Raw genomic sequence first — 21,394 nt, forward strand, 5'->3', positions numbered from 1 at the left:
GTGCAAAGGAAGCAAACCCCCAAAGACCTGGGCAGTCTCCCAAGCAGAGGGCGAGGCGAAGACCAGGCTGTGGAGGCTGGAAGGAACGTGGCGTACTCGAGGAGCCGCCAGAGACCCAGGGAGGCCAGGGTCTGGTGGCGGAGGAGGTGTAGGCAAGGTCAGTGAGGAAGAGGAGGCAGATACACAGACCCTGTCATCTCAGGGATCCTAAGGGCACCTGTGAAACTACCAGGCACAGCTACCCAGAGCAGGTTCCTGGGTTTTGTGAGCTGAACTCTCCTTTCTGAGAAGAGTACCAGAATCCAAACCAGGGGCTGGCCGGGATAAACACCTCCAAAATTCCACCTGGCCCATGTCACAGAGACCTTCAATGGCTCCCTGATGTCTTCAGGATTCAAGTCCATAGACGAGCACTGAAGACCCTCCTGGTCTCATCCCCTCTAACATTCCTCTAAGCCAACGTGCTCCAGCCGAGCTGGCCTGCTGGCTGTGGCCCCAGGTAGCCTCTGCTCTGTCTTCTCTCTGTCTTTGCATGTGCTATGTCCTCTCTTCTTTCCCACTTGCTCTCCATTTACCTGGCTCCTACTGTTCCCTCAAGACCCACTTCCCCATGCTGGACACCCACCTCTCAGCAGCTGCTCCCTCCTTTGATTAACAGGAAAAACACTTGTCGTGTTTGCCATTCACTGGGCATGCCCTGCATACTGCCATTAGTTTTTGTTGTTGTTGTTTTTGTTTTTTGGGTTTTTGTTTTGAGACGGAGTTTCACTCTTGTTGCCTAGGCTGGATGCAATGACGCGATCTCGGCTCACCACAAACTCCGCCTCCCAGATTCAAGTGCTTCTCCTGCCTCAGCCTCCCGAGTAGCTGGGATTACAGGCGCCCGCCACCATGCCCTGCTAATTTTGTATTTTTAGTAGAGACGGAGTTTCTCCATGTTGGTCAGGCTGGTCTGAAACTCCCGACCTCAGGTGATCCGCCCGCCTCGGCCTCCCAAAGTGCTGGGATTACAGGCATGAGCCGCCGCACGAGGCCGCTGCCATTAGTTTTTTATGCATGTGTCTCAATTTCCTGACTCATATAGTCAGCCCCTTGAAGTGTAGTGACTGTCTCTTACACCTCTTTGTAACTTTAGCTCCTAACATATGCCTAACAATAACATGATTATTATTTTTTTTATTATGGCAGCTACTGTCTGATGAGTGTGACAATAGGCCTGGCACCGTGCTCTGCATACACGCTCTCACTGAAGCCTCTCGACAATTCTATGCAGCAGGTGTGACTATGATTCCCATTTTACAGATAATGCTGCTGAAGCTCAGAGAGGTTAAGAGACTTGCCTGAGGTCACCCAGCTAGTTAATGGTGGAGCCAGGATTCAAATCCAGTTCTATGTGACTGAGAAGCCCAGGCTCTTTCCACCCCCACTGACTCCCAGAAGGGTGGGCATGGTTCTTCCTCTTCCTCTCTACTATTTCTGAGCCTTGGCCCAGAGCTGATAAGGAAATAAAGGGGATCTGTTGGCTTCAAGTCAGCCGCCAAATGCACCCTTGGGAACTCTGCCCTGAGAAACTGCACATCTCAATTGGCCCTGACAGTGGAGACCCCAGGACCACACACCCTTCCAAAGCCCACACAGAATTTTTAAATAATGATGGAGGATGTACGTCATCTCATGGGCTTATCCAATGAGCATTCGTAGAGCACTCACTGGGTGTGAAGCTTGTGATAGTGTCTCCAGCACACTGTCTGACATGGAAAGTAGAACACACAAGTTATATGACAAGTGCTATGTCAGCTGGACCCTCTAACCCAGGCTGAGGCAGGGAGTAGGGAAAGTCAGGGAAGGCTTCTTGGAGGAGGTGATGCTGACCAGAGACACAAAGGATGAATAAATTGGACATTGTGCACCAAGGGCACTCAAGACCAGTCTATCAGCAGAGAGCATGGGAAATAACAGGTTTTAATAGCATTCCAACCACAAGTTGGGCTCTGAGGCCAGAGCATTTTTCTTCATGCCCAGGCACCTCTTCCTGGCAGGCTCCAGGCCTCTAGGTAAAACCATGTCAGAGAATTGTAACCCAGAGCACTTCCCCAAACACAAACTGCCACCACGGCAGGATTTTGGCCTGGCCACCCCTCCATCTGCCCAAGCATACTTAGTCCCCACCTGACCACCTGCCAGGCCCCTGTCACCACCACCACTGGAAACATGGTCAGCTGGGGCCAGCCCAGCAGCCACGCCAGTGCTAGTGAACATAGAGGAAGCAGATGTGCCCAGGGCAGGTCTCGGCCTTGGGGTTTTTTTAGGGAGGGAATAGAATGGGAAGGCCTGAGTGATCTCCCACATGGACCCACACCTCTCTGCCACAGAGACCCAAAGCCCGGCGTGGGTGAGAGGAAGGTCATGCAGCTTCCACCTCTGAGTGTGTGGTCCTTGCCCCGAGGATGGCCTTTGGAAAACAGTCTAGCTTCCATCCTTCCCCTCCTGAGCCCTGAGAACAGCCCATCCTTCACATTAACAATAAGATCCTTCATACAACAAATATATGAAAAAATGTTCAACATCACTCATCATCGGGGAAATGCAAATTAAAACCACAATGAGATACCACCTTATCCCAGCCAGAATGGCCATTACTAAAAAGTCACAAAACAATTGATGTTGGCACAGACATGGTGAAAAGGGAACACTTATACACTGCTGGTGGGAATGTAAATTAGTACCACTCCTATGGAAACCAGTATGGAGATTTCTCAAAGAACCAAAAGTAGGTCAACCATTCAATCCAGCAATCCCACTACTGAGTAAAGGCAAAGAAGTCATTCTATCAAAAAGACACCCGCACGTGTATGTCTACTGCAGCACAATTCACGATTGCAAAGATATGGAACCAACTTAATGCCCATCAAACAATGAGTGGATAAAGAAAATGTGGTGAACCCCATCTCTACTAAAAATACAAAAAATTAACCAGGTGTGGTGGCAGGTGCCTGTAATCCCAGCTACTCGGGAGGCTGAGGCAAGAGAATCACTTAAACCCAGGAGTGAGCCGAGATCATGCTACTGCACTCCAGCCTGGGCGACAGTGAGACTCTGCCTCAAAAAAAGAAGAAGAAAAGAAAAAGAAAATGTGATATATATATACACCATGGAATATTACTCAGTCATAGAAAAGAATGAAATAATGTCTTTTTGCAGCAACTTGGATGGAGCTGGAGGCCATTATTCTAAGTGAAGTAGCTCAGGAATGGAAAACCAAATACATGTCATCACTTACAAGTGGGAGCTAAGCTATGGGTATGAAAAGGCATACAGAGTGATACAATGGACTTTAGAGACTCAGAAGGGAAAGAGTGGGAAGGGTTGCGGAAAAAAAAACTACATATTGGGTAAAATGTACACTACTCCGGTGATGGGTGCACTAAAATCTTAGACTTCACCACTAAACAATTTATCCATGTAACCAAAAACCATTTGTACTCCAAAAGCTATTGAAATTAAATATATATATAAAATAAGATCTTTCACTGTCTAGAAATCCAAGACCCCAAACCCTGTGAGCCAAGCCCCTACGGCTCGCCATGACTCACTTAGCTCTGGTTCTGCCTCGCTTGCTAATAATACATTCCGAAAACATGTAGGGAGCACCTTATCTTGATCAGACTGGGTGCCGAGGCCAGAAAGGTGAACAAGACTGGGCCCTGCAGAGGGAGAAGCCCTGGCCAGTGGGGGTTCCCACATTCCTAGAAACCATTTTCCAAGCAGGGAATTAGGTCTTCAGTGAGGGTTAGGGCTGGCAAACTTTGGTTGGTACAATGAACAAACAGCTCACGGGAAATGAGTGGTTAGGGGGAACTGTGGAAATGGCATTTAGTATATAATAGCCTAGTAAATCAAGTTCTAAAAGGCTTCCAAACCAGCCAGACGTGTTGGTGGGAAAAATTCCCTCAGGAAGGTAACCCTTCTGAATTAACCATGTAGGATGCTGTGCAGAGGCCCAATCTGCTGAGGCAGAGCCTCCAAGAAGTTTCAGGTTTTTGGAGGTTTAGAACCAGCTCTCGCCGGCTTCACTCGCATCCTCTCTTGTTTTCACAAGTCTCAGCAAGATGCCTGGAATTACCTGGCTTCCTCACGGAAATCAAGCATTGTGTTTTGAGCTAAGTGTTTGCATTACGGGATTGAAGTATGTAGACTCCTCTCCTCTCTCTCCATTCCCCCAAAAGTCACCCCTAAATGGTCCATGATGGTGGCTTCCAGTGCCTGTCTATGAATGGGACAGTTCTGACAGTTTTTACCCATCTGCCATAAAGTCAGGAAAAGAAACACTTTCCTGGGTTGTTTCTTTTTCATAGGCTATATTTTTCCCATCTAAAGAGTGTCTTTTGAGATGATGTCTTTTCTACATTTTTGGAGTTAAAATGTTCTTTTTAATTAAAGGTGATGACAAGTGGTAATTAGTTTTGTTTTTTGTTTTTTCCTGATGGCTTCACTTGGAAAAATGAAAAGCTGGCCACTGCATGTTGGTACTTAAGATATTTTTGGAAACATTACTGGTGCATGAAGTCCAGTGACCCTTCGGGAGGGAGGGGCAATCGTGGTCGTGTGTCCTTTTGTTTAAAGGAGACTGAAGTGAAACATTCCTATGCCAAATGAGCATGATTTCAAAACTTAAATATCCAAAAGGAAATCGGCCATCTCAGAATCTCCAGTGGCAGAGACTATTGCTTAGAGCAAAGAAGGAAACGCTGAGGTCCCAGGAGAGGCAGTTCCATGCGGTGCTATGGGAATTTTAAGAGAGAAAACCTCCATCCATGGTGGGCCAGCGAGTCTTCATGTTTTGCCCTTGGAGTTTGATGCCTCCAATTTTTCCTCAACAGTAGAGATCCTAGAGGTGGGTGCGGTGGCTCACGCCTGTAATCCCAGCACTTTAGGAGGCTGAGGCTGGAGGATTGCCTTAGTCCAAGGGTTGCCCAGCCTGGGCAACAGACCAGGCCTTATACTTATATATTTTGTAGAGTGGGACCCCATCTCTACAAAAAAAACTTTAAAAATTAGCTGGGTGTGACGGTGCACACCTCTAGTCTTAGCTACTTGTGAGGCTGAGGTGGGAGGGATCACTTGGGCTCAGGAGTTTGAGGCTGCAGTGAACCATGATGGTGTCAGTGCACTCCAGCCTGGGCAACAGACCAGGCCTTATACTTGAGAAATCAACCTAGTATGGGTTATGTGGTTCTAATGAATCTCCACTTGATTATTGGTCCGTTTATCAAGCATGATACTGCGATGTCCACATTTAGCCTGCGGGAGTTGATCTGCAGAAGACGGAATACCCCCCAGCCCCTGGGACAGTACCCTCGGACAACCGGAAGACTACACTGTGACGAAGCCTCCTCGCTTGCCAATGCCAGTCTCTAGCCATTCATAATTTGGGCTCCTCCAGGACCCTTTCTTTTCCACACCCCCCTGGCCCGCTCTTCACTGAGCATTAGAGAGGTGGAAAGTCCCAGCTTTGGGTGTTCCGCTCTGTGGAGTCAGCAGGACGCCAAAAGAGGAAGAAAACTTCCGAAATTGCTTTAAAAGCAAGAAATAAAAGGCATTGTTCCCCTAATCCCCCCATGTTCCTAGCTGAGCCCCTTCTCCCTTCACTCCACCCCAGAACAGTCAACAGAGGTTTGCTCAGATTTTCCACACAAAACCCCTACTTTTGGGAAGGGACCAAACTCAGAATGGGCAGGCCTGGGAGAGATTCTAGAAACAGCCCCTCCCGACCACCCCATGCAGGCTGCTCCTACCATCTGCTCAGAGCCCCTGCTCATTGGCTACTGGGTAGTAGCAAGAACACGGGGTGGGGGGCAGGAGGATTGGTTTGGTTTGACCCCAGCTCTGCTACATCTCAGCTGCATGACCTTGGACACATGTCATCTCGCTGAGATGTCTCCACCAGTGTGCCAGTGGCCTCGTCCACGATATGGGGCTGATAATTCTTGCTTCAAAGAGCTGTTGTCAGTCTCAGCTGAGCACCTGGACGTGGGTGTACTTTGGACTCTCTAAAGCTGTGCTGTTCAAGAGAGTCTCACACTGTAGCCACGAACTGTATGTGGTTATTTAAATTTAAATGGATTCACATTAAATAAAATTTAAAATTCAGTTCCTTCAGTCTCACAAGCCATATTTCAAGTGCTCGATACCCACATGTGGCTCGCAGCTACCACACTGGACAGCAAGATATAGAACATTTCCATCATCACAGGAAGTTCCACTGGCCAGCACAGCAAAGCCTAAAACAACAACAAAACTAACCACTCCCCCAGAGGCCAGATGGCCTCTGAGCTTCTTGGCTATGACCCTTTCCCCAGGAAAGGGCAATGTCAACTCAGGCCCTCAGGATAAAAATCCAATCTAGCTTATAGGGCTGTTGTGAGGATTAAAAATGAACAATATGAAGTGCTTAGAATGGTACCTGGCACACAGTAAGAGCTATCGCGTTCCTATCATTCATCCCCAAAACCAACTCTATATAGATTGTTATGCCCATTTTATGGACGAGGCCCTGTGGCTAGAAAAGGGCCAGTCACTTGCCCCAGGACACAGAGCTGGGACTCAAACACGTCTCCAGGGATCAGGCCCTGGTTACAGAGATGAACAACCAAGGGCCATGGTGCTGGGTGGGGACTGCTTTCTAGGTGTCAAATATAGCCAGGCCCCTCCCCACTGCCACCCTACCCCCGGGCAAGGCGTTTGTCATCGGCTCTCTCCGGCTGTCTCTCCTGGGCCCCAGAGACACCTTCGCCCTCCATCTATGACCCGTTAGATAGAGGAGGCACCAACTTCAGGGTGGGTCCCTCTAGCCTTTCCCTTCCTCGGTGGCTTCCAGTGCCACCCGCTCTGGTCTGGGGGAAGAACTTCAACTCCAGACTCTGGGCCCAGCCCCCCATTCCTGAAGCTCAGCTGCTTCCCAGGTTAAACCTCCATTTTCCCTAAAATCTGTGCCAGTGGGATGCTAAGACCCTATCCACTGAGCCACCCGATCCCCTCCTCAGGCCGGGGCCCTGTCCCCTTTCACAGCTAGAGGCCTTCGCAGACAGGACAGTTTGCACCTCATCCACAGTATTTTCCTCAGACACCCCTGGGCATCCGACTTGGGACCCTCACCTGGAGACCTCAGTTTGTCCCTGGAATCTGCTTACTGGGGGGTCCACCTGTGGCCCTGAGCTGTTTCTCCACAACCTTGACTTTTGGTTTCCACAGGAAGGAGAGGGACCCTGATGTCAGAGATCCCCTAGCCCAGGGAATCCCTGTCTGGCTCACACGCACACTCGGAATCCACCCTCGGAATCCACCTCAGAATCGCTCTCTCCACTCTCAAGCTCTGCCCAGGGGCTGTGTCTCCCAGGCCCTGACTGAGGACCCGAGCCCCCAGGCTGTGGGAGAAGTCAGGCCCTCAGGGGCTCACCCAGCTCCCACACAGCTGTGCCAGGACCATGGCTCAGGACGGCTGGAAACTGCACTGGGGCTCAGGGGCCGGCCAAGTGCCCAGCTCCAAAATAGCAGTTGTGTTCGCATAAAACCTCCTAATGAGAGAAAGATGCCGTTCTTGGCCCCTCGCTTGCTCTCTGCAGACGCTGTCTGGCAGACCAAGCGGGCCTCTACCGTTTGGCGGCTGGAGGGGAGGAAGGGGAGGTGTGAGTCAGACCTTGGCCCCCAGCCCTTCAGCATGGACCGCCCTGTTAATTGCATTAACAAATGCTGCAACACTGGGCCAGGTCGGGGCCGGGGAGCCGCGGGGCCAGGGGCTGGGGCAGAGAGCAGCCCCAATCCCACTAGCTCCAGCAAGCATGAGGAGGAAGACTCTGGGCCCGGCTCATGGCCCAGGGCTGAGAGGCCTAGGCTCCTCTCCAGCTGCTGCCCCAAAGCAGAGAAGAGTTGCCTGTCCATCCCCACAGTCCCAAGGCTTGTCTGGGAGGAAGCCTCAGTGCCAGAGGGGCCCCAGAGGTGAGACAGGCTGGGAGGGGTCCCTGGGGATGAGTCTTTTCCAGAAAAGCAGCTTCCAGGGGAGACAGTTCTAGGCTGGAGTGGAGCCAGCCATCCTCCCACAACAGCACCAGCCCCCCGCGCCCAGGCCCAGGATGGTTGGGAAGGATGAGAACACCACCCCAAACACTGACAAATCAGAGAGGCCAGGGCAGGGGCATGAAGGACAGTGTGGCCCTGCAGTCGGAGACCCATGTTTGAGTTCTGACTGTGGGGTCTCACCTGGGGCCAGTTTCATCACCTCTGTGAGCCTCAGTGTTCTTCTCTAGAAAACAGTAATGCATTCAAACGCACAATTTGCCAGGATGGCAAACAAGAGAGACTGTCCTTTTGGGGCTTACAATTTAGTCAGAGGGACTGTCACTCAATAGGTAAACAAAGAAGTGCAAAGAAGTGGAGCAGGATGGGCATGGTGGCTCATGCCTGTAATCCCAGCACTTTGGGAGTCCAAGGCAGGTGGATCACCTGAGGTCAGGTGTTCAAGACCAGTCTGGCCAACATGATGAAACGTCTCTACAAAAATACAAAAATTAGTCAAAACGTCTCTATATAAATACAAAAATTAGTCAGGCGTGGTAGCACACACCTGTAATCCCAGCTACTTGAGAGGCTGAGGGAGGAGAACTGCTTGAACCTGGGAGGCCGAGATTACAGTGAGCCGAGATTGCGCCACTGAACTCCAGCCTGGGTGACAGAGCCAGATGCTGTTTCAAAAATAAATAAATAAATAAATAAATAAATAAATAAAAATAAAAAACAAAGAAGTGGAGCAGAACTTGGTACGTGAGGGATGGAGGAGACAGTTGAGGGCCCAAGATCCAGAAGAACAAGGCCGGTGGGGGCCACTCAAGCAAGAGTGGCCAGGGCAGCCCCTCTGAGGAGGACACCTCAAAACAGAGACTGGGTAGATGACAAGGGCCAGCCGCACAGAGAGATGACGGGGAGCAGACACAGAGGCAACAGCATGTGCACCAGCCTAGAGGCCAGTGGCCCAGGCTGCACTCGGGGAGCTGGGTGAGTGCGGAGACGCCGCTGCAGGAAGTTTCAGGTGGGATGTGTTGAGGGCGGCAGGGAGAGCGGGCAGCAGGCTGCGGTATCACCCAGGAGAGCTGTGACAGGGCCCCGGCCCAGAGAGGCAGCAGGGAAGCAGGCAGGTCCACGAGGGACTGAGGAAGTAAAACAAACAGGGCTTGGTAATGGGTTGATGTCAAAGCCTGAGTGAGAGGAAGGTGTCCCTGTAGCCCCTGGGTGGCTGGCTCGAGCAGTCAAGTCGATGGGGGTGCCAGTTAACAGAGTGAGTAAGACCTGCACGGGGGAGTTAGCTCAGAGGAAGGGAAGTCACGAGTTCATTTTAGACAAGTTGGGATGAGGATGTCTGGGAGACATCAAGTGCAGATGTTGAACAGGCAGCAGATGCGAAAGACTGAAGGTCAGACAAGAGGCCTGGCAGAGGATTCATGTGAATCTGGGCGTCATTGGCCCAGAGATGATGTTTACATCCATGAGAAGGCAGCAGATCGTTCCGGGAGCAATGCAAAAACAAAATAGAAGACCCCAGACTAAGTCCTGGGAAACCCACAGTTTAGTAGTGAGCAGAGGAGAAGCAGCAGCCAGGGACACAGGAGGGGACCAGGACAGAGAACACCATGAGGGTTTGAAGGAAGATGGCAGCGTTTGGCACATCCAGGCAGAGTGAGCCCCGGGCATTACTGTTAGTATTGCATGTCAATTGTCGGGCAGAGTGCCTGCTGGCACTCAATACCCAGGGGCAGTTCATGCTCCGCTTGGCTCCTATGGCCTCCCTCTTTGGGGTGAGGGATTTGGAAGGTCTGGGGAAAGTCCTGGGGAAGCCCAACATTAAGACGTCAGGTAGAGAGGGAGAAGCCAGTGAAGGAGACAGAGAAGAGGCAGCTGGGGATGGAGGGAGGAAACTGCCAGCCACCCATGCCATCATTTCCCCACTCAGCTCTTTGATAAACAGGTCCCAAGCACGTACAAAGGACACAGGTGTGGAGAGAGGGCCAGGCACTCCACTGGTGTCAGCAGGACACAGCACCTGGCTTCAGAAAGCTCCCAGTCAAGGACATCTCCTAATCACCTCGTTGGACAAAGAGCCTCAGGGTAACCTGCTCCCCAGGAAGGTCTCCCCAGGAAGGGTACCCCCATGCAGGGGTAAGAAATGGACACGGTCTCTTGATGAGAGTGCACCCTACATATCAGCTGGGTTCCACTGAGGTCATACAATTATTACACTTCGCCACCTCCCACCTTCCTCTCCACCACTCCCTGCCAACTTCAGAGTCCCCACTGGCTGGTTCATCCGGAGATGAGACTTTCCTGGCTCCTGGCTCCTGGCGGGTGCTAACCAGTCAGTGAAGACGAAAATCCTACCCTTGCCCTTACTCCTTTTCCTAAGGCTTGTTAAGCATTTCCCACAGCAAGGTGCTGCGCTCACTGCTTTACATGTATTACCTCACGTAAACATCTCATTCTTATAACTACACTGGGTACTACTCTCATCCCCATCTGACATATGGGGAAACTGAGGCAGAACCATCAACAACTTGCCCAAGATCACCATGCTAGTAAGTGATGGAGCAAGGGTTTGAACTCAGGGAGCCTGACTCCAAAGCTGGGGCTCTTAGCCACCTTGCCACAGTCTTCCACTTTGGGATGTGGTTGTCATGAATGGGGCAAACAGGCTCCCTCAAGGAAGCCAAGGAGGAGCTCAGATCAGGAGAGACAGGGTTCTCGTAGGACTGAGATGGGGACTTGGGGAAATGCCATTCCATTGCCCACGTGATACACGCAGAGAAATGCTCAGGCCCACTCCAGCGTCACCATCCCCAGGATCCCCTGAACACCGTGGGGAGTTTCTGGAAGGGCTGATAGAACTTGGGCAACAGAAAGGGCTCTCTCAGGCACAGGGCCGGGATAGGCTCTGTATTATTCAGTATACACTTATGGACCCTTTACCTTGTACCCAGCGTGCTGCCTGCTGAGGGTGGTGAGACACAGTCCCTGCCCTCAAAATCAAGGCCAAACATGTATAGAGTGCATCGCACATGCCAGGCCTTGAGCTAAACATCTGACCTAAGTGACGGTGTTTGTTCCTTACAACTCTGGGAGACAGGGCCCAATGTTGATCCCAGTTTACAGAAGAGGAAACCGAGACACAAAGACTTTAAGCAGCCTGCCCATAGCCCCTCAGCCACGTGGTGGAGCTGAGAGCTGACATTTAAACCCAGGCAGTCCAGCATGGTCTCCTGATCTAGCATTAAAATACCAGCTAAACTTAGCCTGCGCCAGGCTGTCTACACACATTTACTCATTTATCAGAAAGCACAGAGCTAAGCCCTTGCACTCTGGAACCAGGCTACCTGGATTCATGTCTGGGCTCTGATGAGTCTCAGAGGCATGACTCGGACAGACAGCCGACCTCATTTGTAAATGGGGATAAAAAATCCAATCTAGCTTATAGGGCTGTTGTGAGGATTAAAAATGAACAATATGAAGTGCTTAGAATGGTACCTGGCGCACAGTAAGAGCTATCGCGTTCCTATCATTCATCCCCAAAACCAACTCTATATAGATTGTTATGCCCATTTTATGGACGAGGCCCTGTGGCTAGAAAAGGGCCAGTCACTTGCCCCAGGACACAGAGCTGGGACTCAAACACTTCTCCAGGGACCTGGTGCCAGAATCCAAAGTACATGCTCTTAATCTCGAGCCTTGCTGCTGGGGGCAGGAGTGGGAGAGTAACTTGCCTGCCCCCTCCTCGACAGCTGCAGGGATTCTCTTCTGTCCTCCCCAAAGCAGCCCCAGCCCCTGTGCGTCCAGGCTGAGATAAAATGAGAAGTCTAGGGAGTATTCAAATCCCCTTCCCCAGTTGGGGTGGGGTTGGGCGGGAGCCAGTCTGGGAAGAATGGACAGTCTTCCAAAAGCTGCAACTATAAACAGGACACTGTCACTCCACACCCTCCAGTTCTTCCCCTCTGCTGGGCAGGGCCCGGCAGGCCGCAGTCAGCTGCCTCCACAAATACATAAACACATAAGTCCCGAGAGAGAGCTGGCAAAGTTACAGAAGGAAAGGCAGATACCAAGACTGGAGTAGGAGATGGCGGCCCAGCTCTAGCCCCCGCCAAGGTGGAAGGAGGGGCTGGGCTTCCAGCAATGGGCACCTGCAGAACAGGGCGGAAGGAGGGCAGGCCCGGGAGATGGACTGGTGTGTGACAGTGACCTGGGATTGATTCTGCCAGAGGCAAGAGAGGGCAACTGAGCAGGAGCCAGCATTCCCTGAGCATGGGCAGTGGGTTGGGCCCGCAGATATCCGGGAGAGACTGAGTCTCCCCGTGGTTCTGGCACTAGACTTTACTCTTGGCAGTGGGGGATGTCAGCCCCCATCTCTCACTGGCCCAGGAAGGCATCCCTTCATGTGTGAAACTGCTAGGACAGAATCATGAACATTCCCCAACATTGGCAGTCTCTGCCCCAGCCAGGAGGGCAGCTGTTGGGAGGGGAGAGGGAGGTGCGGAGCCACAGGGGTGGGGGAGAGCCAGCTGACGGGGCGTGGAGCCAAGAGCCCCACCTTCTGCGGAGCTCTGGATGAAGCCATCCAGTGCCAACACCCCACCGCCCGCCTGCGTGGGTTCTCATTAGGCTTATTAGCAGCCAAATAGCAACAAGCAAACAGCACAGGGACCAGTTAATGAGCACACAGCCCTGCCACGGGCGAGCCAACATCAAGTGGGAGAGGCTGTTGCCTACTGGCAACCCCCTTCAGGAGAGCAGCTGGCCTGTATGCCTGGGTCAGGGTGGGTGACCGGGGGCAGCAGGGTGAGACGGCCAGGGAGAGAAATACCAGGGGAGAAGGTACTGGCAGCATCCTACCTCAGCATCCTGGCGCAGCACCCACTGGGGCACAAGGATGCCCCCACACACATGCACTGGTACTGTAACAGTATGCAAACTCACTCAACCTTGAGTTTCTAGGGTTGAAACTCCAGTTTGGAAGAGAATAACACTGGAACATCACTAGCAAGTTAGGAAACCGAGAACCTCCAGGGCTGGAGGGCCCAAGTGAGACCTATGCCCAGACCCCTCAGGCAGCTGGGGAAAAGCCCACCCCCTATGAAGCCACCCGCTGCAGCTTCAGCTCAAACCTCAGCAACATTCTCCATCAGCCAATGCTGCCTCCCAACAAAGGCTAAGCTCTCTCAAACATACCAACCCTCTTCCCCACCTCCAAGTCCCAATCCCTCCTGCCCAGGCCTCCTGAGTCCTGGAAGGCCCGGCTACTCAAAGTGTGGTCCCTGGGCCAGCAGCGTCAGTGTTCCTGGGAGCTGGTTAGAACATAGAATATCCGCCCCACCCCAGATCTGCTGAATCAGAATCTTCTCTTTGATGTGATTCCTAGAGGGTTGGGGGAACATTCAAGTTTGAGGAGGGCCCCCAAGGCAGATCTTCCTATGACTGACCCCCAACTCTGCTCAGTGATTTTTGACCACACCTAGAATCACCTGGGATGCTGTTAAAAAAATAACAGTGCCAGGCCCCAGCCCCAGAGCTTCTGCTTAGCACAAAGCCACCTGGCCGCCCACATCCCTGGCTTCTCTACCCAGAGGAGTTGCTCAGAGCTGATTTTGAGTCTCAGGTTCTTTTCCAATAAGGTGTGTGGCCTTGAGCAAGTCACCGCCTCTCTGAGGCTCACTTTCTTCTTTAAAATTATGAGGGGCTGGGCGTGGTGGCTCACACCTGTAAGCCCAGCACTTTGGCAGGGTGAGGTGGGAGGATCACTTGAGGCCAGGAGTTCGAGACCAGCCTAGCCAACATGATAAAACCTTGTCTCTACAAAAAATTAATTAATTAATTAATTAAATAAAAATAAATAATGAGGGACAAGTGTTTCTCCCCACCGGTGCCCCTGACCACTGAGGGCCTGACCTCTGAGTGCCCGACCTCTGAGCGCCCCCAGGCATCCACGTTCCCTGAAAAGGAAAGGGTGTTTAAGCAGATCTGCTTCATTGTTTGTTTTTGAGTTTTTGGCTCTGGTTCTGTTATTTGGAGGTCCTAGGAGGGACCCAAGATTCTGCCTGAGCTGCATCTTCAAACAGGCAGAGGGTCAGGGCCACGAGGCCTGAGGCAGAAGCCAAGAGCTTGGTGAACCCATATCTCCAGACTCGCGGGAATGGGAGCAATCGCATCGCATCCCATCAAGTGGGGTGTTAGGACAACCACGTTATCATACGTTATCATAGAATAACGTATGATGTTCCCAGATGAAGGCACCCATCATGCTGGGAACATCATACGTTTTTTCACACACCTGGACTATTAGCTGTGAAGCCCTCCTACCGAGAAGGGCCTGGGGCTGGTCCTTGAAGGAAGGGAGCTGTTGAGACTGAGGCTTTGCAGCCAGGCTTGGGACTGGCAGAGGCAGGGGCAGTCACCTGAAGGATAGTCAGGTGGAGTTCCTGGGGAGCTGATGTGGACCCAAGAGGGGCCTGTGGGAGGAAGAGAAAGATCCAACGGGCTCCCTCAGACTCCCATATCTGCTATGGTCTGTGGGGATTCCACACTCTGGAATATCCAGGCCTCGCTGGTGTCGGGAGTGAACAAAGCCCAGGAGATCGGAGCCTGGAGTTCTGGAGTCAGTCTGCCTGGGTCCAGCCCGAGCTCAGCACTTGCAGCAGCGGAGCTTGGCCGTGTTTCCCAAGCAACCCGAGCTTCAGCTTCCTTATCTGTAAGCCACGATGATAAGCATACACCTACTTCATAAGATGATTGACAGGTCGAACTAAGATAATGCATGTGAAGAGCTTAGCGCAGTGTGGGGCACTAGTACATACTCAGTTGTTAGCTAATAGTAGCAGTAGCAGTAGCAGTGACAGCAATAGTACCATCACCTCCAGTTCACAGATGCAGAAAGTGAGGCCCAGAAATGAAGGTAAGATACCTGGCAGCAGGGTACAGGTATTAAGAAGAGGGACCCTGGAGTCAGGTTGTCTGGATTCAAATCCTAGCTCTGCACTTCCTGACTACATGACCTTGGACAAGTTACCTGATTGTGCTTCACGTTCCTCATCCACCCGCCACAGAGGATGTTTAAAGTGCACCCTGCACAAAGTGAGTGCTATGAAGGTACTGGCTCTTGTTGTTGTTAATGCTCCTGATACCATCAGTGGAAGAGGCTCAGGGGTGAAGGCTCTAGCTCTTCCTAACTCACTCCTTGGTTTCCACAAGATAAGATGGCTTTTCTCTCCTTCGAGCCAGCCTGCCAGGCATCAGAGCAGTCCAAGGGGAGACGGCTCCAGGCATGGGTCACAGTGTCATCTGACCATCCTGGTAGAGTGGCTAACAGAGGCCAGGGCCATTGGGCCAGGGGCCAGGGCAGAGGTGGATTCTCATCACATGCTACATGAATGGTGCCCTTGGAAATGTGGGATGCGGAGGCTCTGGGCCAAGCATGTTCTGCAGAACATAGGTGCATGCAGTCTCCTGAGACCCTGCCGGCAGTGTGAGTGGGGCCAACACAGTAGGACAGCAGGAGGGAGTGCAGGAAGCTTTGAAAACACAAGCAGTGATTTGATTTGAGAAGCTGTGTCCAGCTGGAGGCATTTTTTTTTCTTTTTGAGAAGGAGTCTCGCTCTGTTGCCCAGTCTGGAGTGCAGTGGTGTGATCTTGGCTTACTGCAAACTCTGCCTCCCAGGTTCAAGTGATTCTTCTACCTCAGCCTCCCGAGTAGCTGGGATTACAGGCACCCATCACCACGCCTGGCTAATTTTGTATTTTTAGAAGAGACAGGGTTTCACCATCTTGACCAGGCTGGTCTCCAACTCTCGACCTCAAGTGATCCACCCACCTTGGCCTCCCAAAGTGCTGGGATTACAGGCATGAGCCACCGCTCCCGGCCCCAGCTAGAGGCATTTTTAAACCTCTTCCCTTCCATTGGATGTTGCCTTCACTTTAAATAGGGGCTGCATCTTCAGGACGCAGACTAGGAAAGACGCTTCTGCTCCAGGTTCTGGAGTACCTAAGCTTGACCTGCCCTGGGAGTAGGGTGGGGAATGGCACTTCACGTTTGATAGAGCGGAGTGTCTGCTACTGGTGGAGGCACTCACGTTTGATACAGTGGTTGGTGCTGTTTGCTGTTGTCCATCCTGGGCAGCACTGTCCCCCGCAGACGTTCCTCCTGTGGGGTCACCAAAACAGAGTCAACACAAGGATGCTCAGAGCTGGGGACTATTCACAGCCCCTCCGACAGTCCCACCTTCTACAGGCAGGGCCTGGAGGAACATGGAGAGGCTGGGAAGGCTGTCCCTATTCTACTTGCAAATCTAAGATTGAATCCTGACTCTGCCATTCTCTGCACATCCCTGGGAAACCTCACTCTCTCCATCTGTACAATGGAGATAACAATAGCTGCTTAATTGAGTTGTTATGATGGTTAAATGAGGTGAGAATGTTTAACATCTGACATAAAGAAGGCAGTCCACTGGGGCAACAATGACAGTGATCCTAAAGCTAATAAGCCACTTCAGAGAGGTTCAGTGACTTGCCAATTCCACACAGCAGGTAAGTGCCAGAGCCTGATTCAAACCTGGGTTGGCCCAACTCTAAGCCATGCTCCAACTCTACATTGCCTCTCACCGAAAAAAAAAAAAAAAAAAAAAAAAAACCACACACACACAAAAACACCATGGTCGTTGCCCTACCAATGCTGACGATCCAAGGGAGGCTGGAAGACACGCATAAAACAGTCTCAAGGTCATACGAGGTGTTACCTGCCAACGAATGCACACTGAGGAGTCTCAGCCCCCGGCAGTCTGGTGCGTGGGAAGGCTGAGCCCTGAGTGGGCACTGAAGGAACAGGGCTCTAGAATTCCTGGTTAAGAGGTGCTTACAAGGTGGCAAGCTGGTAGGAGGATGGGGCTGGGGATGTGGGTTAAGCTGCCTCTGCACAATTTTTATGTGGAGGCACAATTTTTATTTGAGAGGCAAACAGGACTTACTCTATAGCGAAATAGAGTTCTTCCATCAACTACTCCTTTTTTTTTTTTTTTTTTTTTTTTTTTTTGAGTCTCACTATATCGCCCAGGCTGGAGTGCAATGTCGTGATCTCGGCTCATGGCAACCTCGGTCCTGCCACCATGCCTGGCTAATTTTAAAAATATTCTTAATAGAGATGGGGTTTCACCATGTTGACCAGGGTGGTCTCAAACTCCTGAGCTTAGGTGATCCACCCACCTCGGCCTCCCAAAGTGCTGGGATTATAGGTGTGAGCCACTGCGCCCAGCCCTTCAGCTACTCCTTGATGTTGGCTCTGAGGGCACCCCCATGAGACGCTGACCTACAGTGCTGGGGCATTCACTCAGCTCCCCAAACTTTGCTTCCAGGTGTCTGGCGCACTCCAGCAGCACCAGCAGTTTCCACCCGGCCCTGACTCTGCAGCTAAAGACCCATATGCCTAGACCAGGGCGTCTCCCTAGAAGGGCTTCTCCTGGAGATCTCTAGGGACTGACTCCTTGGCAGGCTGGGCCGGGCTCTGGCTTCCATCCTTATCATTGGAAATCATCACCGGGCACTGGAACTAGAGGGTAAGAGGGGAGGGAGAAGTGCAGAGGCTGGACAGGCAAAGGACAGAGCAGGGTGGCCACTCCTGTGATCTCTGCGGCCAGCATGGCGACATCTGGTCCCACTTAGGAGTTTGTTTGACATTTGAGTGGACCCCAAAGCTTATGTGGTTTTTGGAGTCTTACGAAGAATTCAAAATAAATTCCTGCAGCTTGAAAAAGCGGAGGCCCATTCCTGGCCCTTTGGCCCAAAGTTGTGGGCACTGCCTCCCTCCCAGGGAGCTCCCAGAATGTCCCACCAGCCAAGAGTTGTGCCACTTGGGCCACCTCAAAGCCTCTCTGGGCGACCACCTTTAGCAGCTTCCTGGCTGCATCAGGGCCCATGTCACGGGGGTCGGGGAAAGGGCTGCTTGTCAGACCCAGAGTTTCTGGGGGTGCGCCCCAGTGGAAGGGGAAACTACGTACCCACTTTTATGTCACCACTCCTTGTGGTGGTGACAAGACCTCTCGTGGGGCTAGGAGGGCTCTGAGAGGAAACAGATTCTGTGCCCTGGGAATTTTCTAAGAATTAGGGCCTGTGGGAACCCAGACAGCACGGATGCAGGAGCCTGCCTGGCTGGGAGGTCATGGCATGGAGCCCAGCCCAAGGAGGCCCCCTGAGCCAGCCGTCACCCCAGCTGCCCTCAGGATGGCTTTGCAGCTGACTGTGGGAGGGCAGGGGCCAACCTTGCTTTGCCTGCACAGAGTAGGCCCTAAGGGATGTAGGGCCACGTGAGGATTGGCCAGAATCAAAGGCTGCCAGGCAGAGAGGCCAGGCTGGGGCTGGTAGGGCACTCAAGAGAGATTCAGGTCCCCAAGGAGAGTCTCTAAGGATCCCTACAGGCCAATATTAAAGTTTTGGGTGCAGGCCCAGGGAGGTAACCAGCTGGGAATTGTCAGTTCAGTGGGCTCTGGCTAGCAGAGAGAGCAAATGAGCCTGAACAGCTGGGATATATAATTCAATCACTCTGACTCCCTAGAAGGTACCTCTCAGAGATCATCTGAGTCCAGTCTTCCAGTTGACACCACTCAGCACACATTAGCCCAGTATCCAGCATCACTGTAGGGAACACATCTGGCTAGCAGTCTGGGAGAGCTGCTATTCCACCTGGGCCAAATCTGATCACACTAGCCCTTTGTTAAAAACCTCCCACAGCTCTCCACTGGCCTCTACAAGGCCCCCTGGCACCCATGTGCCTACTTGCCTGTGCAGTCTAATTGTCCCCATCACCCCCACCTTGTCTCCACAACCATCCACAGCCAAGGCTTTGCTCCTCCAAGGATACAAGGTTTGTTGCTCCCCAGTTGCCCTATGGATTTCACTTCGATGCCTTTGCCTGGGCTGCTCTCTCTGCCTAGAATGCCTTCCCTCTCTGGTCTACTGATTAAAATCCTTTGCATACTCCAAGACTTCCAGATCAGATATTACCTTCTTTGTATAAAACCTCCCCTGGGCCAGGCAAGGTGGCTCACACCTGTAATCCCAGCACTTTAGGAGTCTGAGGTGGGCAGATCACGAGGTCAGGAAATTGAGACCATCCTGGCCAACACAGTGAAACCCCGTCTCTACTAAAAATTAGCTGGGCATGGTGGTAAGCACCTGTAGTCCCAGCTACTCACTCGGGAGGTTGAGGCAGAAGAATCGCTTGAACCCAGGAGGCGGAGGCTGCAGTGAGCAGAGATTGTGCCACTGCACTACAGTTTGGCGACAGAGCAAGACTCCATCTCAAAAAACAAAACAAAAGAAAACAAAACCCACCTCCTCTGACATCTATCCAGCCTTCCCTCATTCTCCATCTGCATCTGCTGTGATCATTTAGTACTGCCTGTCTCAGGTCATTGGTTGTATCTCAGTCTTGGGTATCTAGAGGTTTCTTTCTTATTTCTCCTTGTGCCTCTACAGTCTAACACAGTGCCCAACACGTGGTATACAATTGATACTTGTTTCATTTAATCTGGAGTTTCACAAAAAGTGGGATGAGCCACACTGAGGGTAGGAAAGGCATTTTAAGTTTACAGATCACAACATTCAACAATCTGAGTTACATGGTGAGAAAGTGATTCTCTTTTTGGTGATCCTTCTAACCTAATGATGTCAGTGAAAAAGGCCACGTCCTCCCCTCAACACACGCTAGTCCCCCTTCCAATAGAGGGAACTTGCCACAGAGTTGAGCTTCCTAAGACAATGAATGAAGTCTGACTAGAACTTAAGAACATTTTGTTTTCATTTCAAGTTTCCTACAATTATCTTCTCTTTATAACAAGTGGTACTGCTTTCAACTTATGATAACGATACAAAGTTTCCTTTCAGTTATGAATTTATTTATGGAGAAAAATGAGTCAAGCACTGTCTGTAATAGCAAAAAAATTCAGTAGAATTTTTAGAAAATTACTTTTAGAAAAAGTAATTCATCTAAATGTCCAAAAACAGGAGGATGGATAAACTGTGGTAATATTCAGACAAAGGAATAATATACAACAGTTAAAATGAATAAACTTGGGCTAATTATATTAACATGGTTAAATCTCAAAAATCTAATGAGGAGGGGAAAAACAAATTGCAGAAGAATAATGAAATAGGGTCTCACTTATCTAAGTTTAAAATATGCAAAACAACATTGTATGTTTTGTGGATATATGTATCTATAGTAATATTGTAAAAACATCTATTGGAATTAATTAAATTCAGGGTAGTGGTTAACTCTGGGGAGGGAAGGAGACAAATTTATAGAGGAAATTTCAACTAAAAAACTGGAATCAAAATATGCCAAAATACTAAGGTTTGATAAAACTAGACTATGTTATATTATTTTCAATACCTTTTAGTGCATTTATAAAACTTCATAATATACTTTAAAACAGATAAAACACAAAATCCTGTTATTTTAATAGAATATAAAGTTAAAGAAAAATAATAACAGAACAAGAGGGAAAGGTAGAGAAAAATATTATACAGGTGGTATGCTGTGAGGCTGGTTCAAAAAACCCTGTAGAGGCCAGGTGTGGTGGCTCACACCTGTAATCCCAGCACTTTGGGAGGCCAAGGTGGGTGTAGTGCTTAAGCTCAGGAGTTTGAGGCCAGCCTGGCCAACATGGCGAAACCCCATCTCTACTAAAAATACAAAAAATTAGCCGGGTGTGGTGACGCGCGCCCATAATCCCAGTTACTAGGGAGGCTGAGGCACGAGAATTGCTTGAGCCTCGGGGGTGGAGGTTGTAGTGAACCGAAATAATGTCACTCCAGCCTGAGTGACAGGGCAAGAGACTCTATCTCAAAAAAAAGAAAAAAAAAAAGAAAAAAAGAAAGAAAGAATAAAGAAAAGAAAAGAAATGAAATGAAAAAGAAACCCTGTAGACTGTAAATTTCATTAGTGTAGGGACGGTGTCCACTCTGGTCACTGCTGTATCCCAAATACCTAGCATCAAGCCTGGCACAAACTTAATAAGTCTTTATTATGTGCAATAAATCTTTTCTACATTGAAAGTTCCATGAGGACAGAGTATGCCTGTCTTGGTCACTGCTATATCCTCAAGATCCAGTATAGGGCCTGGGTATAGAAGTTCTTCCAAAATATTTGTTGAATGAATGAAGAAGCTCCAGTAGCAGTGGTGCAGTTCCAAGATTCACCAGGAGGTGGCATTTGGTCCCTGGCTGTCTGCAGCTCACAAGGCAATGAATGGCCAACCTGATCAGCCTGACTAGAAGCCATTAGCCAGAATGGACCAGGGTGGAGGAAGAGAATAAACAA

At 50.7% G+C, this 21,394-nt stretch overlaps 1 protein-coding gene across 2 annotated transcripts in view; it reads right to left on the reverse strand.

Annotated features, from left to right (window-relative positions):
* Window positions 1-21,394, reverse strand: part of LTBP2 (latent transforming growth factor beta binding protein 2) — a 113,690-nt gene that overhangs the window by 88,801 nt on the left and 3,495 nt on the right. For both annotated transcript variants that reach the window (XM_063793715.1, XM_016926412.3), the window contains exon 2: window positions 16,155-16,225. In XM_063793715.1, the coding sequence (XP_063649785.1) occupies window positions 16,155-16,225 (71 nt within the window). The remainder of the gene's footprint in view (window positions 1-16,154; window positions 16,226-21,394) is intronic.

This window comes from Pan troglodytes, chromosome 15 (assembly GCF_028858775.2).
Source record: "Pan troglodytes isolate AG18354 chromosome 15, NHGRI_mPanTro3-v2.0_pri, whole genome shotgun sequence".
NCBI classification, from domain to species: domain Eukaryota; kingdom Metazoa; phylum Chordata; class Mammalia; order Primates; family Hominidae; genus Pan; species Pan troglodytes.